Here is a 16,536-nt window from a genome sequence, read left to right on the forward strand (position 1 = left end):
TCATGAGGGGTTTTCTCCACTGAGGCTGAAAGGGGAAGAACTGGGCCAAATCCAGTGCCACCTCTGCCTGACTCCTGGAGCTGGGCCAAGGAGGGCCCAGGCTGGGTTTGAGTCCTTCTTCTCACCTGCCACATCAGCCTAATGTGCTATGAGAAACAGCAAAGCAACGGGGGCCGGGGGCGGGGTACAGTGCAGAGGGAGCCTGAGAAGACAGCTGGAGAGATGACAGGGTCACCCTCAAAGACGGCCAGCATCACTGGGAGAAATGGCCAGCCATCCCCAAGAGCTAGTCAGTGATACCCCGAGAGGTGTTCAAGTTCACCCAGAGAGAACAGCCGACAGCCTAGTGACATCCAGTGACACTCCAAGAGACCCTGATGACACCCTGAGAGATACCCTCCTGAGAGAAAGCCACCATCAACTGCAGAAGCGGCTGGGACGCCCGAAGGACAGGTGGACACAGCCGGCCCCTGGGGACCTGAGTGATACTCTGTCCTGTCTGGTTTGGGGACCCGAGGCTGGCAGGGACCCTGAGGAGGGTGGCACTGGGTGGAGGCCACTCTGCTGTGCCCGCACGACCAGACTCTCTGCAAGATGCACCTGGTCCAGTGTCAGACCCGAACTGATGCCTTTTCAGGATGTGTGACGGGTTCTCTCCACTGGGTGCCCACTGCCCCGGCTAAGTACCCTGCCTGCCCTCTCTCCCACCCCTCCTGCCCCATTTTGTGGCTCCTCCACCCCACTGCGGCAGGTTTCCTGAGCTGCTGACTCCACCCCTGGGCCCTCCAGCCCCTTGCTCCCCAAACGGTGGTCTCCATATCTACAACATCAGCATCATCTAGGAGCTCACAGGAATCTTAAGAAATGTGGTCTGAAGCCCCAGCCCAGACCCACTGAGTCAGAATCTTCATTTGAGCAAGAAGTCCAGATGATGCCTACGCTTTTCAGAAGCCCTGGTTGAACCAACGCCCTCTGTGAGCCGTGAACCCCGGCCCACAAGCCTATACCCTCAGAGTCCCTTTCCTGGCCCATCAAAGGCAGTGCCCTCCCAGGATGTGCTGGACTGGGCTCCTGGTGCTCAGCAGAGTGTGGGGGAGGGAAGCAGGGCGTGTGCAAGTGTCAGGGGAGGTGGGGGAGGGAATGTGGACCGGAGAGTTGTCTGGGGCAGTGGTGGGGGGTGGTGGTGTCTGCAGCGGAGGGAGACAAATGTGTGTGTTGGTGCGGGCGGTGCTGGCGGGCGGGGTCAGCGCAGGGGCTGGCCCATGCTTGAAGCAAGCGTCCCAAGTGGGGGCTTGTCCCTGGTGGTGATGGCTGTGGGCAGGTCTCCGCCCTGGTCTGGCCTCTGCGCGCCCTCGCAAGTCCCATTTCATAGGCAGTGGTTCTGCGAATCCATTATCTGCAGCTCCCCCGGGGGCGCTGGTGCTTAATTAGGGCTGAGCCCGGCCCAGGGCTGAGAAACCGGCGGCTCCATTTAATTGGCGATTTCTCTCTTCCTCTTTGCAGTAGCTCCAGGAGGGGACGGGAGTCTTGGGAGTGGCGAGGGGTCTGGCTAGGCTGGGGGCAGGCAGAAGGGGATGGCGTTTTCACTAATTAAATTAATTGATTACCCAGAGTGCTAGGCAAAGGGGCCAGCAGGGGCTGCCACGGAAAGGGTGGGCGGGGCAAGCCGGGCGGGGGTGAGCGCTGCCACCAGACAAAGGGGGTGCCTGTGTCACCTATGAACTCATCACCCCCCTCTCCAGGTGAACACTACAACCTTCCCGGAGCGCAGGTGATGAGAGCAAGCGGGGTGGCGGATGTGTGGAGCGCCCTCTATAGGCCAAGACTCAGGCGGACACCAGCCTCCCTCCCCTAGGAAGCAGAGATGGTACAGGTTAGCTCTCTCGCCTTTTACAAACCAGGAAGCTGAGACTTAGTGAGGCTGAGTTACCTGCCCAGGGTCACACAGCACAGGTATTCCAACCAGAATCCAAATCTCAAAGCTCCTGCCGCCAACAGCCTCCTGCTGTTCCCCTTATACTGCCAAAGAGGGGCGTGATGAGAAGCTGGCGCTAATTCTCCATCTCCCCTGAACCCACTGGTGGAGAGAGCCAGAGGCTGAGTCCTGGCAGAAGGGATGGGGGCTGCAGGATGGAGAGAAGGAAAGGCTGAGGGCAGCTGACCTCTGCCCCTGAGTCTTTGAAGGGTGCTGGGAACAAGGGAGTTGCTGGGGGTCCCCCATCAGCCAACTAGAAGGAAGGGGCTTAAATAAGAGGAGAGATTTGGGGGAACATGGGTGTTCACTGGACTGATGCTGAAGCTGAAACTCCAATACTTTGGCCACCTCATGCAAAGAGGTGACTCATTGGAAAAGACCCTGATGCTGGGAGGGATTGCGGGCAAGAGGAGAAGGGGAGACAGAGGATGAGATGGCTGGATGGCATCACCAACTCGATGGACATGAGTTTGAGTGAACTCCAGGAGTTGGTGATGGACAGGGAGGTCTGGCGTGCTGCAAGTCATGGGGTCGCAAAGAGTCGGACACGACTGAGTGACTGAACTGAACTGAATTGAACTGAATGTCCTCTGACATTCAGGAAGCTCCCATGCAAGGGGGAAGAGGAGGAGGCTGAAAGCAGCAGTGGCGCCTCCAGCTTTGCAGACTCCAAGAAGGGGACAGACGCCTGCTCCTCTTGGGTGGGAGAGGGGTGCCTGTCCTCAGGCAGGAGGCTGGTGACCTGACCTCTGATTGGAGACACTTGGTTAGCCTCAGGCTCTGCAGACCCAGTACATGTGTGTGTGCTAAGTAGCTTCAGTCGTGTCTGACTCTTTGTGACCCCATGGACTGTAGCCCACCAGGCTCCTCTCTCCATGGGATTTCCCAGGCAAGAATACTGGAGTCTGTGGCCATGCCCTCCTCCAGGGGATCCTCCCGACCCAGTGATTGAACCCGAGTCTCCTGAGGCTCCTGCGCTGCAGGTGGGTTCTTTACCGCAGAGCCAGCAGGGAAACCCATAGGACAATTAAAGCGCAGGGTGGTACTGCATGGAGTACTGTGGAGCTGCATGCAGCCGGGTACTAGCCCACGTACCACAACTACTGAAGTCTGTGTGCCCTAGAGCCTGTGCTCTGCAACAAAAAAGTAGCCCCAGCACACCGCAACTAGAAAAAAAAAGCCTGCTAAGCAACGAAATCCAGAGCGGCCAAAAATAAATAAATTTTAAAAGTTATTATAAAAAGATGGGATGGAGGGTCCACAAGGTCTCTTTCAATTTAGATCATTTAGGCACTGGAATTCTCCGAACTGCCTAGACCAGCCCCTCTCTTCCACACCAGTAGCCTGGGGTTTTTGGACAACTTGGGGCATCTTCCATCTGCCCTTTGCTCACTTCTTCTTCCAGCTCCATGACCCCCCACCTTCCTTAGCATCCACTGAAGGATGAAGATGCAGGTGAGGGGGTCAGGGCTCAGAGGTGGCAGCAACACCAGGACAACAGACGTACCCGTGTGTCTGCCAAACGTCACCCTTGAAAGATTATTGATTGCAGCGCTGTTTGTCATAACCAAAGACTGAGAACAAAGACGGGTTAAATAAGCTATCTGTACATCTGTAGGGTGTGATGTTATGCAAATGTGAAAAAAAGAATGAAGACGCTCTTTAGGCACTTCATACAGAACAATCACCAAGATGGATGATTATGTGAAAAAAGCAAGGTGTTGAACATGTATAATCTACGTTTGGGTGGAAAACACACAAAAAAAGAATAAATATACATAATTGCATGTCTGTGAAGAGACTGCCTCTGAAAGAATACTTAAGAAACTGGCAAAATGGTTACCGCTGGGCGGGGTAGAGGGAACCCAGTGACTGGGCCACGGCTGGGAGGGAGACTTTTCTGTTTTCCCATTTGTATCTTTTGAATTTTGTATTAGGTGTGAGCAGCATCTTTCTCAAAAACATTTAAATATTTAAAAGGCTCTTCAAGGGCTTTTTCCAACTCTGTGGCTCCCCCCACCCCCATCCTGTATCCTGAGGCAGGACCCTGGCCCGACCTGGATGTGTCGCTCAGGTGGGTGGGGGAGAACACGGATGAGAACCGGCTCCAGTGAGGAAGGAAGGAACGGAGACTCAACCCACCGCTGTCACACCGCACCCACTGCCCTCTCGGCTCACCCTCCCTCGGGCATGCCCGCTCACAGCTGGCCTAGATCTGGCTCCCCAGTCGGCTTCTATCCGCAGGGCACAGACACCAGCCTCTGGCTCCCCACCCCGACGGGCCAGTGGCAGGCACAGGGCGGTGCGGGGGGCCCAGGCCCAGGCCTCAGTGGGCAGCTGGCTTGGAGCCTCACCTCCTCGCTGAGGATCTCTTGGCACTCGGAGTAGTTCACACGGGCGGCCCATGTGCCGTTGGCCAGGCACTCCCGGTAGCCGTTGTCTGGAAAAGGAAGAGCGAGTCAGAATGACCCCAGGCTCCTCTCCCAAAGAGGAGTAACCCGAGCATCATCTACCTGCCGTTTGTATGTCCATCTGGGGCAGCCCAGGAGCTGGCTTGCTAGGGGGCCCTAGGGTAACGCTGGGGAGGGGGCTTTCTTATTATTTCCATCTTCCTGCCTCTTTCTGCCACTGGCCCCCAACAGAGGTACAGTGGTGACCCCAAAGCCTGCCCATGGGGCCATGGCTGTGCCCACCCACGCTGGCACGATCACGCCCATGGGACTGGCCCAGGGGTAGAGGCCGACTGGCTCACTGGACTGTCTCCTCGCAGGCCCCAGTGTGAGGCAGAGCACACGGTGGGTGCCCTTCTAAGAAGTCTCCCATTTTGGGGGCTCACGTGGCAGCAAAGCTGAAGGGTGAGTCCTGATGACTCAGTTCTCGCTCATGAGGCCGGGCGTGATGCGGAGGGGTGTGGTGACAGCTCGCGTGGACTGACAGTCTCCGTGGGGCAGGACTCACCGTGGTAAGGTCCCCCCGGGGGGTCCTCACATGGCAGGCTTTCACAGGGCATGGGGCTCACGGGGCAGGGATAGGGAAGGTCTCCAGGACACATTCCCCTACAGCAGGCCTTATGTTGGAGAGTCGCATGGTGGGAGCATTGAATGGTGGAGAGAAAATGACAGGTGGCCAGAGATGAGGGATGTGCTGGGGATGTCATGGGAGTGGGTCGCATATAGCAAGTATTTTATTATTAAGATCTGCTCAAACTGGCTCCCAACCTGGCACTTGGGGAAAAAGACAGGAGAGTGGCCGGGGGAGAGGCAAAAGGTCCAGGCTACCGCCAGCCTGGAAGCCAGAATGGGTCACTTCCGAAGGACATGGGGAACTGCCTGAGGTCTAAACCGAGGCTGGCTAAAGGGCTCTGGGACACTCTCCTTCCTGCTCGCTCTCTGGGGACACCGAGGCCCTGAAGCCCAGGTGGGAGGGGTCCAAGGGACATGCGCATCTTGACCTTTTTCAAGGTCAGAGGTCGCTCTGCCCCACTCTGGACCCCTCTTAGGCATTGATGGCTCTAAATATATTTTCTTGAGTGCATTCTGGCCCTGACTCCAGGCAGCGCTGGCTGGAAGAGCCTTGAGCCATTTCCACCAGAGCGCCTCCCCTCTGGAGGCCTCTCCATGGCTCACACTGACCTGCATGTCACATCTCCACCCTAGCAGGGCTGGCGGAGGGTGGGGGAAGCTGCTGGGATCCCAGTCCCCAAGCCTGGAGCCCTGCAGGGGCAGAGGACCCCATAGGAGGCAGATGGGGGCCCCTGCTGCATGAGTGACATCAGTCAGGTGGCCTCCCGGGACCCTCTCCTCCTGTGCAAGAGGGAGGGCTACATCAGCCGATCCCCAGGGTGCCGTCCAGCCCAGACCTGCCTCTGCGGGCAGCACCAGGCAAGAGGGAGAGAATGGGGGTGTGTTTGGGGGGTGGGGCTGGGGTTTGCTGCCGCTTGCCTGGGAGCAGGAACCTCCGCCTGGCTCTCCCTCCTCTCTAAACCCCCCTCCTCGGCCCTTCTGCTCAGAGGCTGCTCGTCTACAGCACCAGCGGGGAAATGAGGCTAAATGGATTTTTAAAGCTCTGCTCAGCTTCCCTGCCATTGGACCCAAGTCCTGGCAGAGCTGAGCCCGTGGGCAGAGTTGAAAATGCTGCTCATTCTCTCCTAATTGCTAAATGAGAAAGAAGCTAGCAGAGGGCTGAGGACTCCATGGCTGGGGTTTCAGGGAGGCTTGGGGGGAGGCAAGGAAGCTGGGGAATCCTATGTGTCTGTGGTGGATGGGAGGTGCCTGGGACCAGAGGCTGCTCCCAGATGTCTGCAAATAAAGGGACTTGGTGCCGGAGAATCTGGTGGGAAGGAGCATGAGGGAAGGGGAGGGGGCGTTGCCTTAAGGGAGGCAGCACACTGTAGTGTTAAGAGCTTGTCACCCAGACAGGGCTTCCCAGGTGGTGCTAGTGGTAAAGAACCCGCCTGCCAATGCAGGAGATGTAAGACACGTGAGTTCAATACTGGGGTTGGGAAGATCCTTTGGAGGAGGGCGTGGCAACCCACTCCAGTATTCTTGCCTGGGAAATCCCATGGACAGAGGAGCCTGCTGGGCTATAGTCCATAGGATCGCACAGAGTTGGACATGACTGTGGCGATTTAGCACAGCACCCAGATAGCCTGGGTTCAAATCCTGGCAGCACCCTTTACTAGCTCTGTGACCTCAGTCGAGTCCTTCAGTCTCTCCGCTTCCTTATCTGCAAGATAGGAATGATCTTAACAAGAGTTCCTGCTCAGTGGTTGAGGGGCATTTTTAGTTGACACATACAGGGTATGTGGAGCTCTACTTGGCATGTGGTGTGAGCTGTTACTTTTATTATTATTGTCTTGGAGCTATATTTATACAACCTTACATAAGATTCAGAATATGTCACTTGTCGCTATCAAAGGAGGAACAGGTCCAGGAGGCACCCCCTTGCCTCAAGCCCCCCCTTTTGAATCCTGCAGGTGGGGCAGGAGCCTGGAGTCCCTCCTAGGCCAGATCATCCGGAGGGAGCAGGCTCTGGTGGGAAGTGGGGTGATCCTGCAAGAAAACAGGCCCAACAGGCAGCATGAAGTTTCCAGGGAGGATGCGACCTCCTTGTCTTTAATTGCTGAGCTGAGCAGTCCTCCTGGAGAATCATGGGAAAATTGATATTTTTGGAACTATTTCCCATCCCTTTGAAGATCAGATGCAGTGGGAAGGAGGGCATTCGGGAGAAGGCCTAGACGTCCTGGCAGCACCTCCTCAGTAAACAAATTAATTGGTGCCTAATGATTAGGTACTAATCTGGGTTCCCAGTCACCCCTGATTACGCGGCATTTCTCATCACTGTGACAGGGGAGGCATCTGGAAAGGGGAGTCTCCTAGCCCTGCCCCCACCTCAAGGGACCGTCACCTCCTCCCGCTCTTCTCCTGGGAGCACGGACGGAAGAGCAAAGGAGAGAACACTTCACCCAAAACTCCCACCCATCCTGCAGGTGGAGAAACTGAGGCCCCGGGCAGGGCCAGTTGCAGAGGGCCTCTTAACCAGTTGTGGTGGAGTTGGGACTAGAACCCAGGACTCTGGGCTTCCACTCAACGGCAGGGCTGACAAATCAAGTAGCATGTGTCTAGGCACCAAAGGTGGATTCGGGGGGGTGTCGAGTTGTCCTTGGGGACAAGAGCGGGGGCAGCTCATGGGGAGCGGCCAGGGCTGGCTACAAAGGTAGGTCGCATAGTAGCCGCAGAGAATGGATTCGACCTTGGGGGCAACGGAGAACCACAGAAAGGCTGACTCCGAGCAAGGGTGTGACAGGCTCGGGTGAGGAACTAGGACTGGAGAGTGAGGTACCTTGAACCAGGGCAGTGGTTGGGGATGGAAGGCAGGGAGGCTCAGATGTGAGAATCACTTTGGAGGTGGAGCTGACAGGACCTGGTGCTATCATGAGCGGGGTTGTGGGGCTCCTTCTGGAAGTAGCCCCCCACCCCCCAGCATACACCAGCCCTAATGTTGCCTCCCTCCAGGGAGCTCCCGGCCGGGCACCCGGCCGGGTGAGTGGAGGAGCAGGAGGACCCTGGTCTCCCATCTCCAGTGCCAGCTCTGAGCTTTGCGACCTTGGGCGATTTCAGCCTCACTGCCTCCATTTCTGAATGGTAACAGGGGTCCAACTAAGTTGGAGGTTGACAGGATGAGCACCCAAAACTTTTCTTCAGGTCCTTCTGCCCTTCCTCCTACTTACATTCTCCTCACACCTCCTCCAGGCTCTCTTCTCCTCCTGGGTGCAGGCTGGGGTTGCAGACACACAAGGCGGCATGGTCTGGCTGTTCCAGCCTCCTGCCCAGTCCCAACACCTCCCAGGGCCCTCCCCACCCCTCCTTGACTGTGGCCCCCAACCCTAGCCCCCTTCAACCAGCTGGTAAAAAAGGGGAGGGGCAGGAGAAGGAAATTGAGAGTTTTGAGCTAGACAAAGTCTTAAGAAGCCGTGTTGTCCAGCCCTCTCCATCCTCAGATGAGAGGCCAGAGGACCATAAAAGGGGAAAAAAATGTGCTAAAAGTCACACAATTATCTGGTGTCTGAGGTCACCCTCTGTCCCCTCTTCGGACTCTAAGTTCAGGCCCACCAGACCCCAAAGGCTCACCCAGGGAGCCCCCCTCTCCCTCAAACAGGTCAGGGCCCCTGGCCTGCAGCTGTTGCTCTCTTGATAAGCAGGGGCTGTGAGTCATTGACAGGGGAGAGCAAATTAATTCTGAGGGTGACAGGTGGCATAGCAAGAAGCTGCAAAGCCTGGAGGGGAGGCTCAGGGCCCAAGGGGAGCAGGGTGTTTATGTGAGGATCAAGTATCTGAACAAGCCCTGCCCGGCTCAGTTCTCCTCGGTCCCCACCCCACTTGTGGGCCTACCTGCAAGGACAAGACCCCTGCCTGTGGATCTAAAACCCTGAGTCCCCTACCTCGTGGCTGGAGGACCCTGGGTAGGCCTGGGAACTTCTCTGAGCAAAGTTGGGGCTACCCTGATGAGCCCTGCCCTACCTCACGGCTCATGCCAACATTAACCCAGTAGGTCAACTGCAGAAGGACGTGTCAGACAGAACTGGATGAAATTCTAGCTTCACCTGTTACCAGCTGGTGATCTTGGGCAACTTCCCTGACCTCTCTGAACCTCGGAGGCCTTAATTATATAACATAGTTACATGTAGCATCTTCCAGGGTATTGCTGAGTGTCAGCAGTAAATAGCAGAGTGCCCAGTAGAACACAGAGCTGGCCTTTGGTCCATGGCAGCTGTACCCATGAATGGTATCGGTATTATTATTGTCAGTGTCAGTATTATTTTCCCCACCTCCAACAAGCCCCCAGTTCTCTGCATCCTGTCCCACCTCCCAGGAGATGGTCTACCTTTCTCAGGCTTCCTTACTTGTGGTGTTGTAGCGGACGCCATAGAAATAAGCAGGGCAGGGTCGAACCACCAGCTGCCCTGCAGGACTCTGGGGCCAGCAGGTACCAATAAGGTCCACGGAAGCATTGCACTGCAGTCCTGGAGGCAGAGACAGCTGGTGAGACAAAGCAACATCCCCACTCCAGTGTCCCCCCAACTGGTCCACATTCACACACCAACTAAGGACAGGACAGCAAAGACCCCAATGCAGAGATGAGCTCTTTTTCTGCAGGGGAGATACCAAGGGAAGGAATCTGAATTTGATGCTATGGCACTAGGGAGCCAATGTGGGTTCCAGAGCAAAGGAGGGACAGAGACACTGGGGTGGTGTTAAAGCCGAGGTCCTGGCTGGCATTTAGAGGAAGGCTGGACATGCTCCAGGTCCCCTGCTCTGTAGTCTGAGGACACTTCTATTGGCCCTGCCTTGGTGTAGACCGGAGCGCCCAGAATTCACAGCTTGGAAGAAACCCAGCCAGTCCCCGACTCAGTCCCTTCACACACCTCTAGAACCAAACCACATCTGCTCTGAACCTGTAGGAATCAGTTAAAAGACGTTGGCCCACCTTCCAGCTCACCTGATGACCATAATCACTGAACATTTGTGCTCTAATCTGTGCTAGAAAAGGACCTAGGAAAGGGCTGGCTGAGAGGGATCATGGAGAAAAAAGGGAGAGAGACACTATGTGGGGAATTACTGAACTAGTAATCCGGAACCCAGGCTTCAGACGAGGCTCTGCTATTCATCTGCTGTGTGAGCGTAGGCAAGTCACTTGCAGCCTCTGGGCCTTAGTGTCTCTATCAATAATGAGGTAGTTGGATCTGATCAGAAATTCTTAATCTCAGTCCACTGGAAATTCTACAGGTTCTTACAGACTTTGAAATTTAATGAAAAATTTGTTCTATACATGCATTTTAATTGGGAAAGGGACCATGGCTTTCATTAGATTCTCAAAGGGAGTCTGACTCAAAAAAGGATGTAAACAACTGGACCAGAAAGAGGATGTCAAAATCCCCCTCCAAATGTTTGCCCTTAATTAAGAATTAAGAGCTTTAGGAGTCGTGTGTGTGTGTGTGTGTGTGTGTGTGTGCACGCACGCGCACACTGGAGCAGAGTTGAAGTCATAGTAACACTTCTGGAGGGCAGGGGGCTTTTGGTCTCCAGCAGGTGGGGGCTGGGCTGAGGACAGCCCTGGCCCCCCTCCTGATGCTGCCGCTTCCTTCTCCCCCTTTCCAGGCCCCTCTCCTCTCAAGGCTGGCACACCAGTCCTATGGAAGCCCAGTGTGTCCATCAAGATGGGAGTGGGGTTAGTAACTCAAGACTGGCCTTAGAATGTACAGACAAGCCAGGGAGAACCATGAACCAATGAAGGGACAGCATTATCAGTGCCTGCACTGCAGCTGCATCAGCGGCTGCCAAGCCCTAGAGGGGCCCACCTCCCTAGCCAAGCCCGTGCCCAGTCTCTCAGGAAACAGCACTGGTTAGACTGGCATCTCTTCCCTGTTGAATGCAACACAGTGCGGGGCAACCCTTGTACCAAATGCTGGTTTTTCTTTCTAATCAAAGCTATTCATAGGGTGTGTGGGCAAGTCCAGACTCAAGGGACAGAGGCCTCGAGGCCAAGTGTTTTAACTGAAAGAGAAAGAAATTGGAATTGGGGCTTCATGGACACAAGGAGACGGCTAGCCAGGCGGTGGAGGTGGGTCAAGCCCTGGCACTGTGCCACCATGGCGCCTCCATGAGTGGCATCACAGAGAGGTGCTGGGGGTAGGGGACTGAGGAAAGCAGGTTGAGATTTTAATCTGCCTCGGGCCCTGCGGATAGAGCTGAGCCCGGAGAAGGGGAAAAGCTGCGGGTGTGTGGCTGTGGGGAGGCAGGGACAACATTATGGACCATGTTCTGTGTTTTTCAAAGCCCTTCTTCATGTATTTTGTTTGCTCCTCACCCACCCTGCAATGCCATTATTCCCCCTGTCTAAAAATTTACAGATTTGTTATTCCCTTTTTACAGATGAGAAAACTGAGGCCCAGGGAAGTTAAGTGACTTGCCCAAGGTCATGAGCCAATGAATGAAAGAACCAAGCCTTATCACCAGGTATTTTGGACTCTAAATCGAGTACTCTATTATACCACACTGCGTGCCAATCTGGGGGGTGGGACAATCGAGGAGGCAGTAGGGAAAGAAGCAGTATTTACTGAGAGATGAGTGAGTGCCAGGCATCTGCTGAGTGCTTCCATCTACCTGTATATCTACATGGGTTTCCCTGATGGCTCAGACGGTAAAGAATCTGCCTGCAACGCAGAAGACCTAGATTCAACCCCTGGGTTTGAAAGATCCCCCTGAGAAAGGAATAAGACTACCCACTCCAGTATTCTTGCCTGGAGAATTTCATGGACAGAAGAGCCTGGTGGGCTACAGTCCATGGGGTTGCAAAGAGTCTGACATCACTGAGCGACTAACACTTTGACTTTTCATATATCTACACATACCTATATCTGACTTAATAACCTTCCTCAATAGATGGTTCATTCACTCACACATTCACAGTTTAGGCTCTGGGAGCATTAAATGGAATGTCACGTGTGGCACCTGGGACTTGCCTAAGGCACACTCTCAGTGTAGCACCCGCTTTTTCTCCCCGCCCTCTCTCTCTCTCCGGCCCTGGACAGCCCCCCAGCACCCCTTCAACCTAGGTTAGATCACCACTGGGCACCAGCCACAGCCAAGACCAGGCCAGAGCCAAGGCAGAAGCCCACTGCTCAGCTGATGGCCCTCCTGGTCCCTAGGACCAGGTCCCAGCCAGTGCCCAGAGGCCTGACCCCGCCCACAGCTAGTCGGGGAGATGCGAGTGGGAGGGGCCAAGGGAGAAGCCTTTTGCCCCTAGTCTTCCGTACAGATTAGGATTCCACAGCATCTAATACGGGTCTCACACCAACTGCCAACGTGGGTGCTCATTCTCCCCATTTTACAGATAAGAAAACGGACGCCCAGCAGATTGTTTATCCTTAGTCACACAGACACTAAGAGGCAGAGGTGGGTTTTCATGCCTGCCCAGGGCTCTTCCCACTGCACCACAGCGGTCCCCAGGCTGGGCAATTGGCTCCCACAGCATTTGGTTACGCCCGTCCGTGTGCCTTGGGTTCCTCCGCTGTCTCCCTCCCTCCCTCATCCTGCGAAGCTCACAAAAGGCTGCACGGAGCTGGCATGGGGGGAACATTGCAGCAGACGTGACCTTTACATCAACCCAGAAAATCCTGCAGGGAATGAACGTCTGTGTGCGAGACCGGGAGAAAGGGAGAGAGGCAGCGAGAATGAAGAAGAGAAACCAAATGCAAGGGGCCAGGAGACGATGTTGCCCCTACCTCCGGAATAAAAGGCCCCGCTAGCTGGCCTGGGGTCCGGGTGGGGGTGGGGGGTGGGGGGGTGGGAGGTGAGGGTTGGTGGGCGGGGCCTGGGGAGGCGGAGCCAAGCAGGGGTGTGGCTAGAAGCACAGGGCCAATCAGGAGCGGCGACCAGCTCTGACTCCCAAATACAGGCTAGAAAGTTCAAAGCCTGGGTTGGCCCCTTGATTTTAGGGAGCGGATGGAGAAGGGAGAGGTAGAGAGCGAAAGGAGAAAGGAAGGAAGAGAGCTAGGGATCCAGAGATCGAGGGACGGGAGAGGGCTGCAACCTCTGAAGGGGAAGGGTGTACAGGATTTGAGGGGCTGGGGGTAAAAGACCTTTGTCAAATACTGCTTCCTTGTGGCTCGGCTGGTAAAGAATCCGGCCGCAATGCGGGAGACCTGGGTTCGATCCCTGGGTTTGGAAAGATCCCCTCGAGAAGGGCAATGTGAAAGGCACTGATGAAATTCATACCACCCATTCAATTCACTTCATCACTTTGAGAAGAATAGCGCGTGGGGTGGGAGGGAAGGGGGGAAGAAGTGGAGAGGGAGAGGGTGAGAGAAGAAATAGCAGACAAGACACTGAGAATAAAACAGATAGAAGCGGACAGAAAGTCAGCAGAACAAAGTAAAGAGAAAAATAATTCCAGAGGTGTGGGGGTGGGGAGGACCTGGATCTTCTAGCTGGGAAGGGGAGAAGGAAGGAAAGGAAGTCCTGGTGTCAGTCAGCATGGGGCCTATAAGGACCTCAAGGTCAGGGCTGTTGGACTGGGATTACTGGAACAATATCCATCCCCTGCAGGTCCCACTGGGCTTCACTGGTGGCTCAGACAATAAAGAATCTGCTTGCAGTGCAGGAGACCCAGGTTCAATCCCTGGGTCAGGAAGATTCCCTGAGAAGGGAATGGCTACTCCCTCCAGTATTCTTGCATGAAGAATTCTATGGACAGAGGAGCGTGGCAGGGTTACAGTCCATGGGGCCCCAAAGAGTCGGACACGACGGAGACTTCAGGAAGCACAGGTCCCACTGGTACAAATGCCCAATCTCTCCTGCAATCCTGGGGGATATTTTCCCACTTTAATATCATAGTTCTGGGGTGAGAAACAGTTTGGACCAGAGTAAACCAGCCTTGCAAATAGCCAAGCAGAATTACTAGTCAGCGGCATGAAGCCTGAGTTACTTTTAGGAGCCAACTCCTCCCCACTTCAACCCATCCCATGGAGCCCCTCCGGGTCCATAAGGTAATGGATGGGGAGGAATAAAGACTTTATTCTTTATTCACAAGTTTTTACTGTAGGAGCTACAGTAAAAAAAAAAAAAAAGAGAGAGAGAGAGAGAAGAGAGGGAGAGACTGAGAGCTATTTTAATTTGGTGCTAACATTTAAGCAGGGACCCAACAGAAGTGAGAGAGGGAACTTTGTGCATAGCTGGGGAGTGGGGAGGGAGTGTTCTAGGAAGAGGGAACAGCACGTCCAAAGGCCCTGAGGCAGGTGTGTGCTCACTGTATCTGAGGTGTTAACATTCCTATCACGTGGTGGATCACCTCCTCACTCATGGGGTACCTAGATCCCTCAGAGTTTTTTCTGGAGACAGGGGAGTGGAGCCAGGTAGTGTGTGAAACTGGTCCTACATCTTCCTCCTTCCCCACACATGCCCAGAGCAGACACGGGGGGTGGGGCCCTGTGGTCAGCCTGCCCCAAATCCCTGAGAATAGAGGGAAGAGGAGAGGGGAACAGCATCCCACCAGCTGAGTCAGAGTCCTCGGGGAACTGCTTTAATGAATAGATAAGAACCCTTTGAAGGGTTCTTTGAAGAACTCTTTGAAGAACCCTTTGAAAGCTTGTGTACAACTGGGCACTGGGTTCTTCCCCTAGATGGATTATTTAGTTCCCTTTCCATTGTGTTCAGGAGCCGGATGTGCTCAGCAGATCTTTCCATGGTAGGTAACTTCCGAGGAAGACTGCGGCCTGGTTCCTGTCTCTAGTTATGTCGAGTCTCCCACTGGGGGCTTCTGAATGAGCCAGGTTAGGTGGGCACTTGGCAGAAAGCGCGGCTGGGAAACCCAGCCCCCTGTTTGGTTTAAGCCCAGGAGAGGAGCTCAGCCAAGGCCGCCCAGAGGTGTCAGCAGGTGGCCCAAGGGCAGCCTCTGAAACACACATGCTTGCCCTTTCTGGGAAGCTGCTGCTAGGATGAATGGGCAAGGGCTCTGCCTGGGTCACCTGGCAGGGAGAAGCCGGGCGTAGAGTCTTTTGCTCTTTGCTCAGCCATCTTGTCATTGGGCTGTGACCTCCTCGACTGGGCAGAATAGAAAGATGCCTTTGTATGGTGTATGATTCCTCAGGACATGTGCGTGGGAGCCTCCTATCCTATGGGCTCTTCATTTTTGCATTCCTGGCACCTAGTACAGTGTCAGGAACATAGCAGGGCCTAAGGAAGATCGGGGGCTGTGTGTAAACCCAGTATAGGTATGGGACACTTCAGGGGTGACTCTGCACCCCAGATGACTGACCAAGCAGGCCCTGGATACCATGCCTCTCTGGGTGACCACATACATAGTGGTGCAAATGTCCAGAATCAGGCCCATTTGATTCAAATCTTAGGGCTAGTGCTTAGTAACTGTGTGTGCTTGGGCAAGTTACTTAACTTCTCTGAGCTGTAGGTTCCTATCTATAAGATGATGATAAAAATACTTGCTAACAATATTGTTGTGATGACTGAATGAGGTTAAAGCACTTAGAATGGAGTCTGACATGTAACAGCCACTAAGTACATCTTTGTTGTTGTTTTGTTTAGTTGCAAAGTTGTGTCCAACTCTTTGGGACCCCATGGACTATAGCCTGCCAGGCTTCTCTGTCCATGGGATTTCCCAAGCAGTGGGTTGCCATTTCCTTCTCCAGCGGATCTTCCTGATGCAGGGATCGAACCCAAGTCTCCTGCATTGACAGGTAGGCTCTTTACCACTAAGCTGCCAGGGAAGCCCAAGTAAATATTAGCTATCATTATTTATTATTATCACTCATGACCTTCAGACAGGGAATTACCCTGGGTCCTTGTCAGCAATATGATTTCCATGTGTCTCTAATGTTCACTGGTCAATAATTCTATTACTTTCTGGCATCATCATATTCATACCATTATTTTATACGTTTCCAAGTCTGTGGTCTGCCACATAATGGAGCCTTGACCCTGGGGATGCACTTTCTCCCTGCTCCTGGCATGTGAGAGGCCCCCCAAAGGGCCCCAGCTCAATGCCAGCCACCCCAGGCCAGACGCCCATCCATCTGTCTCAGTCCCTCCACCCCACCCTCACCATCTGTCTCTACCAGTGCCCATCGGTCTGGGTAGGTCTTAGCGCTGGAAGACAAATAGCCTGTTTTCAGAGGCTGCTGTGGAGGGTGATGGACTGCGTGCCTTGAAGCCAGGCAGACTGGGCTGGGGGCAGGGACACGGGGTACAAATCATCAGGGAATGGATGACATTCATCACGGCCCGCTGCCTCCGAGGACTGATGACACCGTCATGGGCTCAGGAATGTCACTGTGCAGGAGCACAACAAGCCAGTCAATGGAGACTGACCTGCCCCCCATCACCGCCCACCCCCCACCCCCCGCCATCAGTGCACGGGGCCTGGGACAGGGAGAGGCTCCATCTCAGGCCAGGCCTCTGAGTAGGTCTCCTCCCTCCCAGGCTTTCTCCTCTAGAGCTCCAGACTCTTGCTCCAGAACTTTCCCATTCCTCAGGGCCCAGCTTAGCCAA

At 54.6% G+C, this 16,536-nt stretch overlaps 1 protein-coding gene across 1 annotated transcript in view; it reads right to left on the minus strand.

Moving 5' to 3' along the window:
- Positions 1-16,536, minus strand: part of CRHR1 (corticotropin releasing hormone receptor 1) — a 53,317-nt gene that overhangs the window by 9,296 nt on the left and 27,485 nt on the right. The window contains exons 3-4 of the mRNA XM_020880994.2: positions 9,378-9,497; positions 4,330-4,415 (exon numbers count right to left, since the gene is read on the minus strand). Coding sequence (XP_020736653.2) covers positions 4,330-4,415; positions 9,378-9,497 — 206 coding nt within the window. The remainder of the gene's footprint in view (positions 1-4,329; positions 4,416-9,377; positions 9,498-16,536) is intronic.

This window comes from Odocoileus virginianus, chromosome 17 (assembly GCF_023699985.2).
Source record: "Odocoileus virginianus isolate 20LAN1187 ecotype Illinois chromosome 17, Ovbor_1.2, whole genome shotgun sequence".
In the NCBI taxonomy this organism is placed as follows: Eukaryota; Metazoa; Chordata; class Mammalia; order Artiodactyla; family Cervidae; genus Odocoileus; species Odocoileus virginianus.